Below are 20,266 nucleotides of genomic sequence, written 5' to 3'. Positions count from 1 at the left end.
GTATGGGAAATCTACACATCTGTACAGTTGTTTTGCAAGTTTGCAATATCTGTAACAAAAATATATTTTTTAAAAATAATATGGGTTGGGGGTGGGAATACACCAAATGTAAGATAAGGACTATAGTTTGTAGTAATATTTTGATGATGCTCTTGTATAGTTTGTAACAAATATTTCACAACAATGCAAAGAGTTGGTGGAGGGGTGGTGTATGAGATCCCTGTGTGATGTTATATATGTTTATTTTGTAAGTTCACAGTCTTTACTATACAATTACTGTTTATGTGTGTTCATGTATGAATGATATACTTCAATAAAAAAATAAAATAATTTTTTTTTATGGAATGGTTGGTGGGAAGTGGATGTGGCTCAAGTGATAGGGCTTCCGCCTACCATATGGGAGGACCCAGGTTCAATCCCTGGGGCCTCCTGGTGAAAAAGAAGAGAAAGTGTGCCTGCGTGGTGAGTCAGTGCCCATGTGGTGATCCAAGTGCCAGCACGAGTGCCCAGGTGGTGAGCCAGTGTCTGCACAAGTGAGTCACACAGCAAGATGATAGCACAACAAGAGAGAGATGAAGGAGAGAGTCAAGGTGAAGCACAGCAGAAACCAGGAACTGAGGTGGTGCAGCTGACAGGGAACCTCTCTTCATACCTGAGGTTCCCAGAATCAAATCCTAGAAGAGAAGACCAAAAAAAAAAAAAAAAAAGAGAAATAGATACAGAAGATTGCACAGTGAATGGACACAGACAGCAAAAACAGCAGAGCAGGAGGATGGGAGAGGAAGGGAGGGAATAAACAAATAAATGAATCTCTTTTTTAATGGGAAAAATAAATAAATAAGTAAGAAAGGCTTTATCCAGCCTTTACAGCCTCCCTCCCTAAGTTCCTTGGAAGTGGATCTGCAAAACATTAATGGGTTCAAGGTCCAGATTTGAACATCTAATAGGGACAATCCTAAAGACCTGAAACAGGTTGAATCAAAGAAATATATCAAAGGCCCAGATAAGACACAGAATTTGAGACAACTAATTAATGAGATTCATATAAATTTCTAAAATCAAATTAATGAGTTGAAAGACAATAGGCTAAAGAGATGAAGGGCATCAAGAAGACACTGAGCGAGCACAAAGAAGAATGTGAAAATCTGAAAAGAAAAATAGCAGAGCTCATGACTGAAAGACATGAAAGGTAAGATAAAAACCATATTAGAGGCATACACGGCAGACTCAAAATGATACACTAAAGAATAAGTGATACAGAAAGCAGAACATATAAAATTGAAGAGAGAAAAGAATGGAAAAAATCGAGCAGGGGCTCAGGGAGGTGAATGATAACACGAAGAGCAACACCGTACACGTCATGGGAGTTCCAGAAGGAGAAGAGAAGAGAAAAGGGCAGAAACAGTATTTGAAGAAATAATGACTGCAGTTTCCCAACCCTCATGAAAAAAATGAATTTAAATGTCTAAGAAGAGCAGTGTGCCACAATCAGAATAAATCTGAATAGAGCTACACAAAAACACATACTACTTGAAATGTCAAATGTCAAAGATAAAGAGGAAATCCTGAGAGCAGCAAGGGAAAGGCAAACCATCACATACAAGGAACACCCAGTAAGAAAGTGCAGATTTCTCATCAGAAATCATGAATGTTTTGAAAATCAAATGCACAAGTATACTCCTGTAGCATTTCTGTAGCTGTTTCAGGCACTGTCCCTCCTCCATCCCTGCTGTAATACTTTTATAAGCCTTTACCCCCTGCGAGGTGGCATAGAACTATCTCCCAACCTCCTGTCATTGAGTTTGTAAGTAATAAAGGCATGTCTACTCCTGCTGGGCTCCCGTGTAGTTTCTCTATAAGATCAAGATGCTCGGTCTGCCATCCCGGGTTTGACGACCTGCCTTACAGTTGGCATAGTTGGCAGATATTCCAGGGTCTTCTAATGGTGTCAGAGCTGTGGGCGGCATGTCAGTCATAGGTAACTCTATGGGGGAAATCCCCGGGTGGCCCCGTTCCTCTATGTAGTTACAGCTGACTTGCCTCATAGACACTTGGGGTCCTGTATGTGACTTGGGCGACGCCCTGTATATGCCTGCAGGGTTAGTGCATTTAGAGAAGAATGTAGACGATGTCTCCATGAAAAGGAAAGAGCATCCAGCCGTGGCTGCAGCCACTGCTTGGCCCTTGTTAACAGCCTTGAGAGAGTGCTCCCAGAAACATCTGACAGCTGAATCCCGTGAGCATGGTAGAGGAGGAGCTTAAATTAGAAAGAGAATTTAGACTAGTCCAAGTAGATCAGGGAGAAAATACTCGGCTAAAAAGTTAACTGAAATAAGGACAACGTTCTGGCATAACTCTGCAAAGCCCCTGTCCCCTGAATGGCATGACTGTGGGCTAGTGGCGCTGACAGAATAAAGCTGCTGGACAAGTAGAAAAGCTTAGCAACATTAACATTCTCTGGTTTAGTTCCATGCGAATTCTAATTGGGCCTGAATAACCACATTGATAAAATCAGTGCTGTTAAAGTTTAATGTAATAACTTTTAAACTGGGTAACTGAAAGTGAAACAGAAACATGCTGGCTGCTTTGTAAGCCTGCAATTAAATCATGGCTTAGTCCTGATAGTAATCAGCCTCCCCTGCCAACTTGCCTCCAAAGATTGTTTCTAGATTGCATCCTACTAGGTATTTGAAATAAAGAAAAGTTTTGTTTACATATGACCAAATTAAAACATTACTCTGGAAAATTTGTTTAGTGTTAATGGTAATTGTATGTCGTAAGAGGTTTGCTTGGAAAGAGTTTCCAAAATCATTTTGGTAACTTATGTGCATAAGATATATAGAATGTGTTTCTATTATTAAGGAAAAAGACAGTGATTTTGTCCAAAGATAAAATAACTGGTTATTAAGAAAGAGTAAATTGTAGGACAAAAGCTGAATGAGTACAGAAAGTGCAGAAGATTTGTGGAAAAGGAATTTTTGTGGTCCAAGTTAAGTAAGATTTGATGGGTCTATCTATAAAGTTTTAAAACTTTTAGTATCAAATAGTATAATGATACAAAACTAAAATTTGGTTCTTTCTTTATTAATGTAACAAAGTTGCTTTTGTCATTTGTCTGTTTGAGTAGAAGTTTATAGGGTTTTCTACTGAAAAATGAGTATACAAAGAAAAAGTCTGTTTTATAAAAATAGCCTCTTGTTCTTTAACCTTATCATGTCCTTGGATGGTTTATGAAAAACAAGTCTTCTTGCTTTTGAAAAGGCATAATTTTCAAACCCGACAACTGTCAACACCTTTTTATTTCTTTTTATTTCAAACTGTTGCAAAAGATTTGTTCTTCAATCTTGAAAAAAGTGAAGTCCTAAAAATAGTTAAGTTCATTTGATGTGTTAATAAGTTGAATGAAAAGTGTTTAAAAACTGTTATAAAATTAAAAGGAATTTTTTAATCTTATGTTAATCAAAATTGTATCGGTAAAACGTTCATATAAATACTTAAAGACTGTATAAAATTCATAGAAATTTAACAATGTTTTCTGCATAATATTAGATAAAAGTTTCAAGTTGTTAATCATGGGTTTAATTATTTTGGAGATGTTATATGTCACAGAAACAACCTCTCAGCCTGGGAATCAAGAAGCAGATGCTTTGGCTCCTATTGTCTGATTTGCCCCACCTCTGCTAAAGAAGCAGCTCCATGGATACATGAAAAAAGAATGGCCAATCAAGAGGCTGCCAGGTGTGGTACATAACAGTAGATTATTGTAAGTTAGAGTAACATCACTGCTTATGCAGCATCCCAAATATTGCTAGTTTATTGCAAAAAAAATTAGTACCCAGTTATGTCTCTATCACTTTGTTTTAGATCTTGCTAATGCTTTCTTTAGTATCTCCTTAGTCACTTCAAGCCACCCTGCCTTCACCTTCATGTGCGAAGACCAACAGTGAATTTTTACTGTGCTTACCCAAGGCTATCTGCATAGCCCAACCATCTGTCCTGGCCTGATGGCAAAGAATCTGGCCCCGTGGAAAAAACCTGTGGCTATAACCCTATTTCATTATATTGATATTATGTTAACCAGTAATCCTCTTTCAGAATTAAAAGAAGCAACAGAAACAATGCTGTATTATCTTGAGAGCCTGGGATGGGCAAACAACTGGGACAAGCTGCAAGGTCCCAGCTGCTCTACCAAATTCTTAAGTGTTGCTTGGTTGGGTAAGACAAAATTTTATCTTCTGCTGTAATTGATAAAGTAAAATGTTTTCTCACATTTGTGGTGTTGTTGGGGTGCTGGAGACCCTTCATCACTCATTTAGCTCACAACCATTGTATGTGTTAATCAGGACTGGTTGTGCATGGGAATGGGAAAGATCACCCCCACCCCCACCTCCACCCCAGCAGGCTGCTTTTAAGAAGCAAAGAGGGCAATAGCACATATTCAACCATGGGGGAGTGGTGGTGGATTCTGACTTACCCTGTGAATCGGATGTGGCAGCACCAATATTGGCTTTGGGTGGGTTTGTGGCAAAGGCAACATTCTAAATGAATACCTCTTAGGGTTTGGTCACAATTGTGGAAAGAGGCCAAATTATGACATAGCCCCTTAAAAAAAAAAGCTGTGTGCAGCATACCACACCCTGTTGCAAGTAGAAGGCCTAACCCAGTAGTGTCTGGTCACTCTGAAGACTGACATCCATATCTAGGGGTGGATTGTCAATACTACAAACAAGACAGGAACAATGGACTGTTGTAAACCACCTTCTGTGGGGGAGAGATTTGTGGAAAAATTTCTGGAATGCCTGCAAAAGGTAACTGTCTGTCACATCACTGCTCACTCCTCTAACACCCCCCTCAGGAATGTTGAGGCAGAAGCCTTTGTGAAGATCCAGAGCTATGCCACTGAGGCCTGAAAAGCAGCAGAATGGCTCCACAGAAAAAGCAGACATCGTGACTACTAGACTCTTTGCTGTCTAGCCCAGAAGTTCCAGCTGCTTGTTTTTTGCCAGCAGCTCATGGACATCACCCACAAGTGTCCATTGTACTCACTCTTGACGACTGCAACAATTACTTCAATGGATGGAACATATTGGCCCAGTAGCACATGGCAAATGAATTACATTGGTCCCTTCGGCAGTGGCAAAATATGCTTTCAATGCCACTAACACTGCCATGGGATCTTGTAGCCTACTGGCTACTATTCACTGCCTAGAAAAAGTGAGTGTCCTTTATAAGGTGACAGCCCAAACTGAAAGTGACAAAAAACTCCATTTACCTGATTCCTCACACAATATTGGAGCTATGGACCAATATTGCTTGAACTTTTTATAGAAAGGATAAATAACTTTTTAAAGGAACAAATAAAAGACAATTATGAACCAACGCAGGCATGGAGAATACAAGTTAAAGGACCAGCAGCCCTACAACCCAAATGGGGAAGTAATAATAACCTGTTGTTGCCTATGCCTCAAACCATACAAAGGGGGAGAATGAGGTCATTTGGCCATAGTACTGGCTGTTGCAGCCTTGCTGGTTAGTAATCTTAAGCCTATTGGAAATAAAAGTAACCCAAAACATTGTTATAAAACCACAGTTTATAAAAAAAAAAATGCCAGTAAAAGTTTTTATTAATCATCTGAGTTCTCCTATTCCTCCTGGAGCTCTATGTATATCTATCTATGTGGACTTTTCTTATACCCAAACTAGTTTTTAGTGTCACTAAAGAAAACTCAAAGAATTTAGAAGGGGAAAAATGTATGATACTATAAACTCCTCATAAACCTCCCTGAATTGTGTGATTTCACTGTCAAGCATTAATGTTCAATGTCATGTATATGTTACTCCTATTATTCTGCTGTATTTTTATACTGTTGCTGTGGAATCTAAATGCAATGTTCCAATGCCTTGACTGCTCAAATATTGCAGAAGATCTAAGGGTAGATTATATGGTGGAAAGAGCATTAGCACAGAGTGTGGGGTAAATGAAGGCAAAATGCCTTTTCTGTGAACCTGAGGCCCTCGAGGATGGATGGGTTGTACTGGTCATCAGCCCCGTCCTTGAAGATAAGAGCAAAGATGAGGTGAGAATGTTTTGAGAATCACATGCACATTCCTGTAGCATTTCTGTAGCTATTCAGGGTATTGTCCCTTCCCCCTAACCCCCTATAATACCTTTATAAGCCTCTAACCCTGAGAGATGCCATAGAGTTCCCCCCCAATCTGCTGCCCTCGGGTTTGTAAGTATGAAAGGCATGTCTACTCCTGCTGGGCTCCTGTGTGGTTTCTCTGGAATACCAAATTATTTGGTCACCGTTCCTGGGCTTGACCTCCTGAATTACAGTAGGGGTGAAATTTCAAGTCTACAACTTAATCTGAAAGAAATCAGTAAACATGACACAAGGGGAAAATATGCATGTTAACTATCATATTTTAAATATTACTTTGGAAATTTTGAAAAAAATTAGGGTAAAACTAATACTAGACCTACAATAAATTTTAAATGCTTCTATTTAACCAATGGTTCTATATCACTATATATAAAAAAGATAAAACCACATACAAATGTGATCCTGGGGAAGCAGACTTGGCCCAGGGGTTAAGGCGTCCGTCTACCACATGGGAGGTCCACGGTTCAAAACCCGGGTCTCCTTGACCCACGTGGAGCTGGCCCATGCGCAGTGCTGATGCATGCAAGGAGTGCCCTGCCACGCAGGGGTGTCCCCCGCGTAGGGGAGACTCACGCGCAAGGAGTGCGCCCCATAAGGAGAACCACCCAGCGTGAAAGAAAGTGCAGCCTGACTAACAATGGCACTGCCCACATGGAGAGCTGACACAACAAGATGATGCAACAAAAAAAAGACACAGATTGCCGTGCCGCTGACAACAACAGAAGTGGACAAAGAAGAAGACATAGCAAATAGACACAGAGAACAGACAACCGGGGTGGGAGGATGGGGGGGAAGGGAGAGAAATAAATAAATCTTAAAAAAAAAAGTGATCCTGAGGACTCTAGCAACATCTGGACACCATAGGAAGCAAGCCACATGGCCTCATGAAATCAACACTCCCTCGGTGAGCCCTTACTATTTCCCCAATATAACCTAGTGATATATTTATAGTTCCCCTAATCATGATTCTTCTACTCATTTTATTTGAACCTGTAATTTTCAATTTACCTGCTAAGTATATTTGTCAGAGACTTAAATCTTCATATTGTTCATATGCAGGTTAAGGCCTGACACCCAGCAGTGCTATGGCCAACTCTTACTCTCCAGTTCTTTGGGCTTGCCCTGGACAACTAACAAAACAATGATGATGGGCCAGTCCCATCCCCAAAGGAAGGGGCATCTTCAATTGCAAGCAAACCAATTCCTTTCCTCTGCCCCATAATATCTACATTTCTTTTCAGCCTCAGGCAGAGTGGACATCATCCCAAATCCCTCAAGATTGAGGAATGAACAAAAATAAGGGGAAGTATAACTATGGATCAAAGCAGATTCATTGTTATTGTAGTTATTATCTTGTGTTAATGGAGTAACTTATAACATTGCTATAAGAAATAAAAAAATGAATCCAAAGTTTAGTTAACAGTAATGTACCCTTGATAATTTTTTTTGACAAATGTAAGGCATTAGTTAACATTAGGGGAAGCTGAGAGGAGGGTATATGGGAAATCTCTGTACTAAATTTGCAACTTTTCTGTAAATCTGAATTTATTCAAAAATTAAAAATATATTTGTAAAAATTTCAAAAAATATATATATTTTTGAATTTTGTAAATATATGGTACAGTGTAGGACCCTCTACCACTCCTAGGTTCCAAGTTACTAAAAGGTAAGTTAGAACAAGGAACCAGTCTCAGAATAGATATATTTAGACAGTTACTTTATTTGTAGAAAGCAAAGAGGAAAACCAGACTAAGATTTAATCACAAGATTTGCCCTTCCTACCTGCAAAAGTTCCTTAGAGTTCATTTCTTGCACCTTTATCATCACTTCAAACCAATTACCTAATTCCTCAAACATGGATTATTTAACAGACTCATGTTAAGTTTTGCCATATGGTTCCTCTGTCAAGGACTGGGACTAAGGAATATGGCTTCCAATCCCAAAACAAACCCTGAACACCTATCTGATTTATTTTCACTCTTTCCTTGTTTATACTCATATTTCCAAGTTTTAACGGATTTCTTTACTAAAGTCAATTCATTTCAAATCACCTTCACCACCCAATCTCTGGTCATGCTTTAAAGCTCAGGTAAAGTCCACCTTCTTCCTGCTGGTGTTGTTTACTCTTCCAACCCTCTTCAATCTCCTCTCCCTTCCTTTAAATTCTTTCATATAATTTAATGTTAATGTCTTTCCACCATTTTCACTAAGACTATAAGACAATTAAGGGCTCTGTCACTGTCCTTCTAGACAAATGAGATGCTCTCTAGAATATTCTGGCCCACAAAGCTAAGATGAGAAGGAAGGGAGGATACGTAGACATCTGGCAGAAGTGCAGGAAGAAAGGTGTGAAGAACAGAAAGGGGAAAGGTCCTGGTGGGCTAAGGAGGCTACTGACCTGGTTGCAGACAGGCTTGTACTTGAGCCCTGGCTTGTTCAGGATCATCTCCAGCTGCTTGTGGTTAAAGTTGGACACACCAATGGACTTGGTCAGTCCTGCATCCTTACATTTCTCCAGAGCCTGGGAAGAAGAGGTTGGGAAGAAGGAATATGATAAATAGATTGTCTAAAAAACAAAAAATGAAAAAGGGAAGGAGATGAATTAAATAGAAAGAAATGAGTATTTCATTCTAGGGAAAACAGGAGAGTCTATTGTACTCTAAGGGAAATAGATGCTTATACTCTCCGTTCCCAATTCTTTCCCTTCCTATCTCTCTTTTTAAAAAAAATTTTTTTTTTTACCTATCTCTCTTTAACATTCCCATAAATCTCCAACACCCTTTCCCATTATTCCACCAAACAATCTTTGTAAGATTATGAGTTGCTAAATTTAATGGTGCCTATCTCATTTGACCTAGCAGCAAAATTGAATCCAGTTATTAATTTCTTCCCTTAAAACACTTTCATCATTTGGTTCCAGCCACTGAACTATTTCAGTAGTTCTCCTAATCCCCTTGATTCTTCTCTTGCTAGATTTTCATCATCACTCTCAATTCTAAGTTTGGGAACTTCTGGAGTCCAAGTGATCTCATCCAGATTCATGGTTTAAATGTCATCCACTTGCCCAAAACTCCCAAGTTGATATCTCCATCCAAGATCTACAGCAAGACTTTGATATTATAGACTCATAGATTAGCTGCCACTCAACATGTCTATTTGGGATGTCTCATAGGCATCTCATACTGACCAAGTTCAAAAGAGTTACTGATATTCTCCCCTAACTTGTTCCTCCTGTAGTCCTCTCCATCTCAGTGAATGCCAGACCCACCATCCCATTTGCTGAAGTCAAAGACCTCAGAGTTAGTCAGTCCTTCTCATTGTCTCACACCCTCATCCATTATAGCAGAAAACCCATTCATCCCTGTGTTCAGAACTGGTCCAGAATCCAGTTGGTTCTCACCATTTTCACTGCCTCTAATCTCACCACTTTCACTGCCTCTATTTTCACCACTTTCATTGCCTCTATGCCATAATACCTTCACTACTGCTTTTGATTAATTAAAGTGCCTCCCTGCTTGTCTTCCTGCCTCTTTTCTTACCTCACTAGCCTATATTTCTCAGCATTTAGTGTTCTCAATAAAATTTTCTCTGGTGATGGAAATATTCCACGTCCACTCTGTCTATATGGTAACCTCTGGACAAATGCAACTATTTGCCAATTAAAATATATGACTAAAGTACTGATTTTTTTCACATTAATGATTTATAATTTATGTAAATTGCCTTATGTGGCTACTGTAAAAGACATTGCAGATATATGGTAGTCCTCTTAAAAAATAAATCATATCAAAACCCTGTAAGAGCTTCCTAGATCATATTGAGTAAAAGTCAAAGTCCTCCTAAAAAGTCCTTAATGATCTACTCTCCCACTTGCCCTCGGCTTCATTCCACTCTTTCTTTTCCAGTCCTAGGAGGAATCTTGCTTTTCTTTGGACACAAAGCACTCTACCACCTAAAGACCTATGAACTTGCTGCTACCTCTCCCTAAATAGTCTTCCCCTTTATTCATCCCTCATTTCATATCTCTGCTCAGATATCCTCCTTGAAATGAGACTCTCACTTTGAGGCCTGTAAAACTGCAAATGGTCCAGTTACATCCTCATGGTCTGCCCTATCTTCCTTACCTTACTTTATTGTTCTCCACATAACATATTACCATCTTAGAAACTTAGGTTTATCCTTTTACTTTTTTATTTTCTGACTCTTCTGACTTCAATGTAGGAACAATGAGGGTAGGGAATTTTGTCCCAATGCCTCATACATATTAGTTGCTCAGTAAATATTTTTGAATAGTAGATTAATAGATGAATGTCATAATTCCAAGTCTATGTACAGTAGACTGAATATATCAAAATTGTAAGCATTCCTCCAACTGGATTATAGAAATATTTAGATTGAGAAAAGGTAAAACATGTAGAGTGAGCACCAGGCTGGGAGCCAGAACAATGAGTAGGTCAATGGGAGAGATCTCCCTTATCTTCTGCCAGGACAGGTACAGAAATTCTTTTGCCCAGTGAGGAATGCTGGACAATAGAGGAAGCGTAGGCATTGGTAGTTATGGAATAACAGGACTTTATTTTTCTGATTAAATTTATCAATGAAATTCTGTTCCACGGGTGAAATTTCTACCTAGTTTATGGTAACTGACATTCCCAAAACTCAAATTTACTAATGAGGCAGAAAAATTTAATTTTACTTTGTCAGAGTGAAATTCCATGTCTGACTCTCATTTTCCAGAGGAGGTTTAGGCTGGATGCAGGATTGCACATTTATGTTCCAAATTCCTATAGCCCTTCTGAAATTTTATGTACCCTACATACTCACTAGTACTGGGAACACATGACTGATGAAAGTTATAATATTAATATTATAACCAATTTCCAATACCCTTTTAGAACAAATAGAGAATTTCCTCCTTCCATCCTCCATGAGGAGGTTTTTCTGCCTGTGCTCCAAATAGACATGGGATTCTGTCAGTTTCCTTTGTGAAGGCCAATCACACTGTGTGACCAGTAAACTTCTACTAAATAATATGTACAATGTTAGAGTTTCCAGAGAACTTTGGGATCATTTGTCCAATTCCTGAGTATATATTTGAAAACATTCAGTTTGAAGACCATTTAGGGACAATTCTAAATTCTCACTGGTGGAAGAGTGAACCATACCCCCCTCTCATGGCTCTGTCATTTGAACACTCTTCTTAGAGGAACAACACTCACCTCCCACGTGGCACGGAGATCGACTATGTCAAATATGTAATTTCCATGTTCATCTTTAGGGAGAACATCTTCCCCAGGCTGGAACAGAAGCAATGATTATAGGGAGCTTAAAAATTAATGCTTCTGCCCTTAGTTGTGCTGTCAGGTTCATCTAGGGCTGGGATAGATGGGGTAGATGAAACTTTCCACATACTGATTTTTACATAGTCATTTGCATATTCCATGGTAAAGAATGTCTTCAGAGACAGGCTTCCTATAATCTCTTCCAACTATTATATGTTCAATAAATATATATCATACAAAGTCCTACTGGAGACTCAAAATGGACTTAGGTTACTTTTAGTTTGCCTCTTATATTTTGGAAATATCTCTCCATCTGAGAAGGCAGTATGTTTTGTGGTCTTAATTTCCATCAAAAATGCATTGCAACCCTGCCCCCAGGCTGACAATCATATTTCCTCATGCTCTGCACACAAAAAGACCCAGGAGTAAAGACACAAAACAACAGGGTCTATCTAGATTCTTCTCAGGATTTATAAGGAGGCTAGACAAACCAGGGATGTTCTCAAGTGCTAATCCCCATAAGCCTGCCTCATGGGCATATTGGCCACCACTGGAAAGTGCTGGGACAAAAACAAAGCTGATAACTCAACAATAAAGAGAAACACTACCTAAATAAAAAATGGGCAAAAGACTTGAATAGACAACTGTCAAAGAAGAAATACAAATGGCAAAAAAACACACACAAAAAAAGGTTCAACATCAGTAATGATTAGGGAAATGCAAATCAAAAATACAATGAGGAATTGTGGGAAGGTGGTATCAGACTGGGCAGGTAGGGTTCAACCATCTCACAAAAACAACAGAGAAAGAGACAAAACCTGTCCAAAGGATATGCTTTGGGGGTCAGCAAAACAGGACAGTGCTAACAACTCCCAGGAGGTTGAGGGATCTAGAGATTAAAATCCAAAACAATAAATATGAGTTACCAAATTCCCATGGCAGTCAGAAAGTGCTCCTCTCCACCACCCGCAAAATATTAAGGTGGGCAAAACCCCTGGCTCACCACAGCTGACAGAGAGGGAATAGTCATCTTCCTCCCTGTCAGCTGTTACGAGAGAAAAGGGAGGGGAGAGTCTGGTGGCTTTTTTTTTTTCAGTGAATTTGGCCAGCTGAACCCACTTTGAATCTTGGCTCTGGCCAGACCAAATGCAGGAAAAAGGAGATTTCCTCCCCGTGGAAAAGTGTGTTGATGATAGCCACCTGCTAGCCACTCTGGAAATTGCATGGACTAAAACTGCTTTTGGTTCTCTCTATATTCAACATCACTAGCAATTAGGGAAATGCAAATTAAAACTACAATAAGATACTATTTCTTCTATCAGAATGACAACTATTAAAAAGACAGAGAACTACAAGTATTGGAGAGAATGTGGAGAGACAGGAACACTTATTCACTGTTGATAGGAATGTAGAATGTTACAGCTACTGACAAGGACTGTTTGGCACTTCCTAAAGTAGTTGAATATAGATGCACCATATCAGCTGGCAATACCACTAGTGGGTAAATACCCAGGATAACTGAGAGCAGTGACAGAAACAGACATCTGCACACCAATGGTCATGATGGCATTATTCATGATTGCCAAGTTGGAAACAACCTAGTTTTCCATCTACTGATGAATAATAAGCAAACTGTGTAGTATTCACATGATGGAATATTATGTAGCTGTAAGAAGAAATGAAGTCATATGACAACATGGATGAACCTGGAGGACAAAATGTTGAGTGAAGCAAGCCAATATGGTGTGATTGTGGTACTATGAACTGAATATATTGTGTAATCTCATGGAGTTACTACTTTGAATTGTGTCACCAGAATATAGAATGAGTTTAGACAATAGAAAGGTGAAAGTTAACTTGTGCAGAACTGGTAAAAAAAGATATGGGTTAATCTTTGGAAATGAATAGAAAGGGTGAAAACCCAACATAATGTTTGTAAGTAGCAGTACATATTATGTGGATATCAAAGTGGTTTAAAAGGAAAAGTCTCAGGTCATGTATAATATTAAAAGGAAAGCTAAAAAAATGTAACATGGAACTGTAGAGTATAGTAAAATTGCATATGAAATATAAATATAGGTAAAATAGCATATATAAGATCTTTTTTCTTTGAAGGTGAACAAATGTATGTCTATACTACAAAATGTTAATATCATACCAAAAACACAACCAATCCAATGTCCACATAGAAGAGGTGGCATTGGAATGGGAAAAGTGGACATAGTGGACGAAGGGTATGGGGAAAGGCAGGAAGAGATGAGAGGTGGAGGCGTCTTTGGGACATGGAGCTGCCCTGGATGGTACTTCAGAGGCAATCACCGGACATTGTAAATCCTCACAGGGCCCACTGGATGGAATGGAGGAGAGTATGGGCTATGATGTGAACCAATGTATATGAGGTGCAGAGGTGCCCAAAGATGTACTTACCAAATCCAATGGATGTGTCATGATGATGGGAACGAGCGTTGTTGGTGGGGGGAGAGGGGGGGTGGGGGGATGGGGTTGAATGGGACCTCACATATATATTTTTAATGTAATATTATTACAAAGTCAATAAAAAAAAATTAAAAAAAAAATATCATACCAAAAGAAAATGCTAAGTGAAAAAAATCAGACACAAAGTACTGCATCAATATGTATGATGCCATTTATATAAAGGGTAAATATAAATCAATTTATAAAGATGAAATTAGATAGTGGTTATGTAGGGTTGGGGAAGGAATACTAAGGGATGTGGAGTTTTCCTTTCAGAGTAACAAAAATGTTCTAAAATTTTTTGTGGTGATGAATGCATAACACTGTGATTATACTAAAAGCCTTTGTATAAAAACAAAACAAAACAAAAAACCTCCCTAAGATGAAAAGCCAAGGACCAGATGGCTACAAAGGTGAATTCTACTAATCATTCAATCATTCAAAGGTGATCTAATACAGATCTTGCTCAAGCTCTTCCAAAAACTGAACAGAAAAGATTGCTACTCATTCTATGAAGTCAACACCATCCTAATACCAAACCAGATAAAGAAAAGTACAGACCAATATCTCTAATGAATACAGATACAAAAATCCTCAACCAAATACTGCAAACCCAATCCAAAAGCACATGAAAAAAATTATACATCATGATCAAATGGGTTTTACCCCAGGTATGCAAGGGTGATTCAACACAAGAAAATCAGTTAGTGTAATAAACCACATTGATAAGTTGAAGAAGAAAAATCATGTGATTCTCTCAATTGATGCAGTAAAGTTATTTGACAAAATTCAGCACCCTTTCTTGATAAAAAATACTCCAACCAATAGGAATAGGAGGAAGGTTTCTCAAGATTGTAAAAGGCATATATGAAAAACTTACAGCTAGCATTGTAGTCAATGGTGAAGACTGAAAGCTTTTCTGCTGAGACCAGGACCAAGACAAGGATGCCCACTCTCACCATTATTATTCAGTATTGTGCTATAAGTTGTAGCTAGAGCAATTAGGCTAGATAAAGAAACAAAAGGGAGTAACTGTGGAAAGATGGTGTCCCACTAACAGGCAGAGCTGAATGCTCTCACAAAAACAACAGAGAAAAGGTCAAAAGCTATCCGAGAGACCTGCTTTGAGGGTCAGCAGACCAGGACAGTGCTACACACCTCCCAGAAGGGTGAGGGACAGAGAGATAAAGAAGCAAAAACAACAAACTTGAGTTACCAAACCCCAGCAGCAGCTGGGAAGGATTTCCCTTCTCCATTCCCAAGATATTAAGCTGGGATAAAACCCCTGGCTCTCTGAAGAAGACTTAGAGGGGAACAGACATCTTCCTCCCTGTTAACTGTTTCAAGGAAAAAGGGAGGGGGAGTCGGGGGGGGGGGGTGTTTCTTCAGTGAATTTGGCCAGCAGAGGCTCCTTTGAATCTCTGCTCTGGAGATTCAGCCTAGTAACACAAGAGAGCTGAGACTGAAACACCTTCTGTGGCAAGGTGCATTGATTGGTGCCATCTACTGACCAGTCTGGACGTTGCATGGACAAAAATTGTTCTCTGTTCTATCAGTATCCTAACCCCTGGGAGAGAATCTGTGCCACACTAGTGAGTCCCTGGCCTATTTTGAAAATTTCAGCTGAGCAATTTTAAAGACTGAGAATGTGTTGAATCAAAGAACTGTGAAAAAAAATAGGCAAGGGAGAGAGCTTGATATCAGAGTAAATTCAGCAACATATTCAGATGACTAGACATCAGCAAAAAATTACAAGCTATACTAGGAAACAAGAAGTGATGGCCCAGCTAAAAGAACTAACCAAATATCCTGACGTGATACAGGATTTAAAACAATTAATCAGTAATAATGACATAATTCTACTAAATCACATCAAAGAATTTAAGGAAAATATGACTAAAAAAATAATGGATATTAAGAAGAACTGGGTGAGCATGAAGAACAATTTGAAAGCTTGCAAAGAAAAGTAGCAGACTTATGGGAATGAAAGACACAATGGATGAGATTAAAACTCTACTAGAGTATATTGTATATATGAATTACTGTGATCTAAAACTTTCATGAAGATAAGCTTAATAATTAGGAAAAGAAAAAAGAAAAAGATAGGATGTAGACACTGAGGAAAAGATGGAAGTAGTTGCCTTGCCAATTTGCATACAGGGCAACACTTATTGCAGTAATGGAAAGCAAAATATCCAAAACAAAGCTTTTGCATTTTTAAATTGTTTGGTACCCAATTTATTTTTACCTTAATTTTCCTAAATTAATATGTATTCTATATCTAACCTTTAAACTCATCATTATATTCCATTTTACTATTAATGGAACCTGGCAATATATTGGGCTTCACTTTTGAAGAAGTGTTGGATCACAAAGAGGTTCAACAGTGGCAGGGGAGGAATACCGGTGTGGGATGTTATTGACAGGGGATACATGGTTGGCAGGGAGTTCTACAGGGCAAATATCCAGGGTACATAAAAATGTTTGGATATTTTCATAGTGGTTACAATTAAAAACAACAACTGATGGATTGATGAGTTCCTAGCCAGAGGAACTCTATCACAGTCCCTAAAGGAACAGCAACAATCCCCCAAGTGCAATGGCAAAGACCAAAAAAGAAGGAAGGTCCAACAATGAGCCCTTGATACTATTGACTATGCTTGTGAGTCTGTGTTCCTGAAATAAGAACTAGGCCTAGAGCTGCAGGGTGCCTAAGAGTTACCTCCTGAGAGCCTCTGTGTTGCTCAAATGTGGCCAGTCTTGAAGCCAAACTCAGCATGTAAATGTGTTGCCTTCCCCCCAGTGTGGGACATGACTCCCGGGGATGAGCCTCCCTGGCACTGAGAGATTACTACCAAGTACCAGCTGATGATGTAACTAGAAAATGACCTTGAATAAAAGGGTCAACTCAGACCAACAGAATATCTCAGTCTACATATAATACCAGAAATTAAAAATGCTTTTTGACCTGAAGAAAAGGGAGAAATGCAAAGGACAAATGAGTATATATGGCTGTGAGTCTCCAAAAAGAGCCAGGAGGTCATCAGAGGGGTTGCCCTTATGCACACCTCAGCAGAGTCCCAGAGAGAGATAAAGTAGATATAACCCCAGGAATTGATTCTCCTGAGGGCTACAGAGACCTACAGGTTCTATGGTCATGGCAGATGGAGTTCAGTGCCATGTCAGTTGGCCCTACTTTGGAGTTTGTGTTTCTGTGTGATGGAGCTGGATTTAGATGTGATCTTTGTCCACAAGCCTCTCCTCTTATGTTTACTAGAACTGTAGAACTGTAGAACCAGGGGACCTGAATCTCTGGACTGACCATGTGATAGCCAGGCCCTGAGCCTCAATAGACTTGCAAATCCTACACTCTGGTTTATTTGACTTACCCCAATCATCTAACATGGAGGTGAAGAAAGTCAACCACCACACCAGGGAGCCAAGCAGGAGAAATTGCACCCAGCATCCATCTGGAATCTAAGCCCCCTCTTGATATAGATGTGGAGTAGACATAACCATTCTAAGGTCCACAGGATGGAGGAATAGAGTATGGATTACAGTGGACTTACTGATATTCTATTCATGAACTATTGTGATTAGTAATCAAAGAAAATGTGGCATTGGTGTGGAGAAAGTGGCCATGGTGGCTACTGGGGGTAGGGAGTGGGAGGAAGAGATCAGATGTGGGGGCATTTTTGGGACTTGGAGTTGTCCTGGGTGGTGCTGCAGGGACAGTTACCGGACATTGTATGTCCTCCCATGGCCCACTGGGTGGAATGTGCGAGAGTGTGAGCTATGATGTGGACCATTGACCATGAGGTGCAGTGGTGCTCAGAGATGTATTCACCAAATGCAATGAATGTCTCATGATGATGGATGGAGGAGATTGTTGTTATAGGGGAGGAGTAGGGTGAGGGGGTGGGGTACATGGGGACCTCATATTTTTTTAATCTAATATTAAAGAAAGAAAGAAAGAAAAAAAAAACTACATTAGAGAGAAGTGGACTTGGCCCAGTGGATAGTGCGTCTGTCTACCACATGGGAGGTCCACAGTTCAAACCCTGGCCTCCTTGACCCATGTGGAGCTGGCCTGCATGCAGTGCTGATGTGCACAAGGAGTGCCATGCCATACAGTGGTGTCCCTGCATACGGGAGCCCCACGCACAAGGAGTGGGGCCCGAAGGAGAGCCACCCAGCGTGAAAGAAGTTCAGCCTTCCTAGGAATGGCGCCACACACACAGAAAGTTGATGCAGCAAGATGATGCAACAAAAAGAAACACAGGGAAACGGACTTTGGCCCAGTGGTTAGGGCATCCGTCTACCACATGGGAGGTCCGCGGTTCAAGCCCCGGGCCTCCTTGACCCATGTGGAGCTGGCCCATGCGCAGTGCTGATGCGCGCAAGGAGTGCCATGATACACAGGGGTGTCCCCCCCATAGGGGAGCCCCACGTGCAAGGAGTGCAACCATAAGGAGAGCCGCCCAACGCGAAGGAGGGAGCAGCCTGCCGAGGAATGGCACCGCCCACACTTCCCGTGCCGCTGACAACAACAGAAGCGGACAAAGAAACAAGACGCAGCAAAAAGACACAGAAAACTGACAACCAGGGGAGGGGAGGGGAATTAAATAAATAAAAATAAATCTTTAAAAAAAAAAAAAAAAAGAAACACAGATTCCCATGCTGCTGACAACAACAGAAGTGGACAAAAACAAGAACACACAGCAAATGGACACAGAGAACAGACAACTGGGGTGGGGGGAGAGAAATAAATAAAAAATAAATCTTTAAAAACAAAAAAAACTACATTAGAAGCACATAAGAGTGGATTTGAAATGCTTGAAAACAGAAGTAGTGATTTTTTTTTAAAGATTTATTTTTTATTTATTTCTCTCTCCTCCCCCGCCCCCCAGTTGTCTGCTCTCTGTGTCCATTCGCTGCATGTTCTTCTGTGACTGCTTCTATCCTTATCAGTGGCACCGGGAATCTGTGCTTCCCTTTGTTTCATCATATTGTTGTGTCAGCGCTCCATGTGGGTGGCACCATTCTTGAGCAGGCTGCACTTTCTTTCACGCTGGACGGCTCTCCTTACAGGGCGCACTCATTGTATGTGGGGCTCCCCTATGCGGGGGACACCCCTGAGAGTCACGGCACTCCTTGTGCACATCAGCATTGCACATGGGCCAGGTGCACACGGGTCAAGGAGGCCCAGGGTTTGAACTGCAGACCTCCCATGTGGTAGGTGGATGCCCTATGCACTGGGCCAAGTCCACTTCCCAGAAGTAGTGATTTTGAAGACAGAACATCTGAACTGGAAAAAACAGAAGAACAGAAAAAGAAAAGAATGGAAAAAATGGAACAGAGCCTCAGGGAATTTAACAACAATGCAAAATGCACACTCACATTATCAGTGTCCCAGAAGAAGAGAATGGAAAAGGCATAGAAAGAATATTTGAGGAAATAATGACCAAAAACTTCCCAACCCTTATGAAAGACATAAATATCAGTATACAAGAAGGACAACTCACCCCAAACAAGATATATCTAAATAGACCTACCCAGATACACCTACTGTCAGAATGTCAAATATCAGCGATAAAAAGAGGATTATAAAAGCAGTGACAGAAAAGCAAATCATCACATACGAGTGAAACTCGATGAGATTAAGTGCTGACCTCTTATCAGAAACCACAGAGGCAAGAAGAATGTGGTATTGTGTATTTAAAGTACTGAAAGAGAAAAATTGCCAGCCAAGAATTCAGTAGCCAGCAAAATTGTCCTTCAAAAATGAGGATGAATTCAAAGTCTTCACAGACAAACAAAAACTGATAGAATGTTACCAAAAGACCAGAATTACAAGAGATACTAAAGGGAGTGTAGCAACCTGACAGGAAAAAACATGGATGAGAGACTTGGAGAAGAGTGTAAAATGAAGATTATCAAGAAGGGTAAACTAAAGGATAAGATGACAGACAATACAATGACATAACAACAGAAAGCCAAAGGACGAAATGGATGAAGTAAGTAATGCCTTTACAGTAATAATCACACTGATGTTAATGGCTTAAACTCCACAATCAAAAGACATAGACTGATAGAATGATTAAAAAAATATGAGGGAAGCAGACTTGGCCCAATGGATAGGGCATCTGCCTACCACATGGGAAGTCTGCTTCCTTGACCTGTGTGGAGCTTGCCCACACGCAGTGCTGATGCACACAAGGAGTGCCCTGCCACACAGGGGTGCCCCTCAAATAGGGGAGCCCCACGTACAAGGAGTGCACCCTGTAAGGAGAGCTGCCCAGCACGAAAGAAAGTGCAGCCTGCCCAGGAATGGCACCACACACA

General features: G+C 40.1%; 1 protein-coding gene across 2 annotated transcripts in view; it reads right to left on the bottom strand.

Annotated features, from left to right (window-relative positions):
* LOC101433871 (aldo-keto reductase family 1 member C1-like) overlaps nucleotides 1-20,266 on the bottom strand; it is a 47,801-nt gene that overhangs the window by 18,294 nt on the left and 9,241 nt on the right. The window contains exons 4-5 of one of the 2 annotated variants that reach the window (XM_004477368.4): nucleotides 11,384-11,461; nucleotides 8,563-8,685 (exon numbers count right to left, since the gene is read on the bottom strand). In XM_004477368.4, coding sequence (XP_004477425.2) covers nucleotides 8,563-8,685; nucleotides 11,384-11,461 — 201 coding nt within the window. The remainder of the gene's footprint in view (nucleotides 1-8,562; nucleotides 8,686-11,383; nucleotides 11,462-20,266) is intronic. The other variant, XM_004477369.4, reaches the window with a different exon arrangement.

This window comes from Dasypus novemcinctus, chromosome 20 (genome assembly GCF_030445035.2).
Source record: "Dasypus novemcinctus isolate mDasNov1 chromosome 20, mDasNov1.1.hap2, whole genome shotgun sequence".
Taxonomy (NCBI): domain Eukaryota; kingdom Metazoa; phylum Chordata; class Mammalia; order Cingulata; family Dasypodidae; genus Dasypus; species Dasypus novemcinctus.
This window is presented reverse-complemented; position numbering and strand designations above follow the sequence as displayed.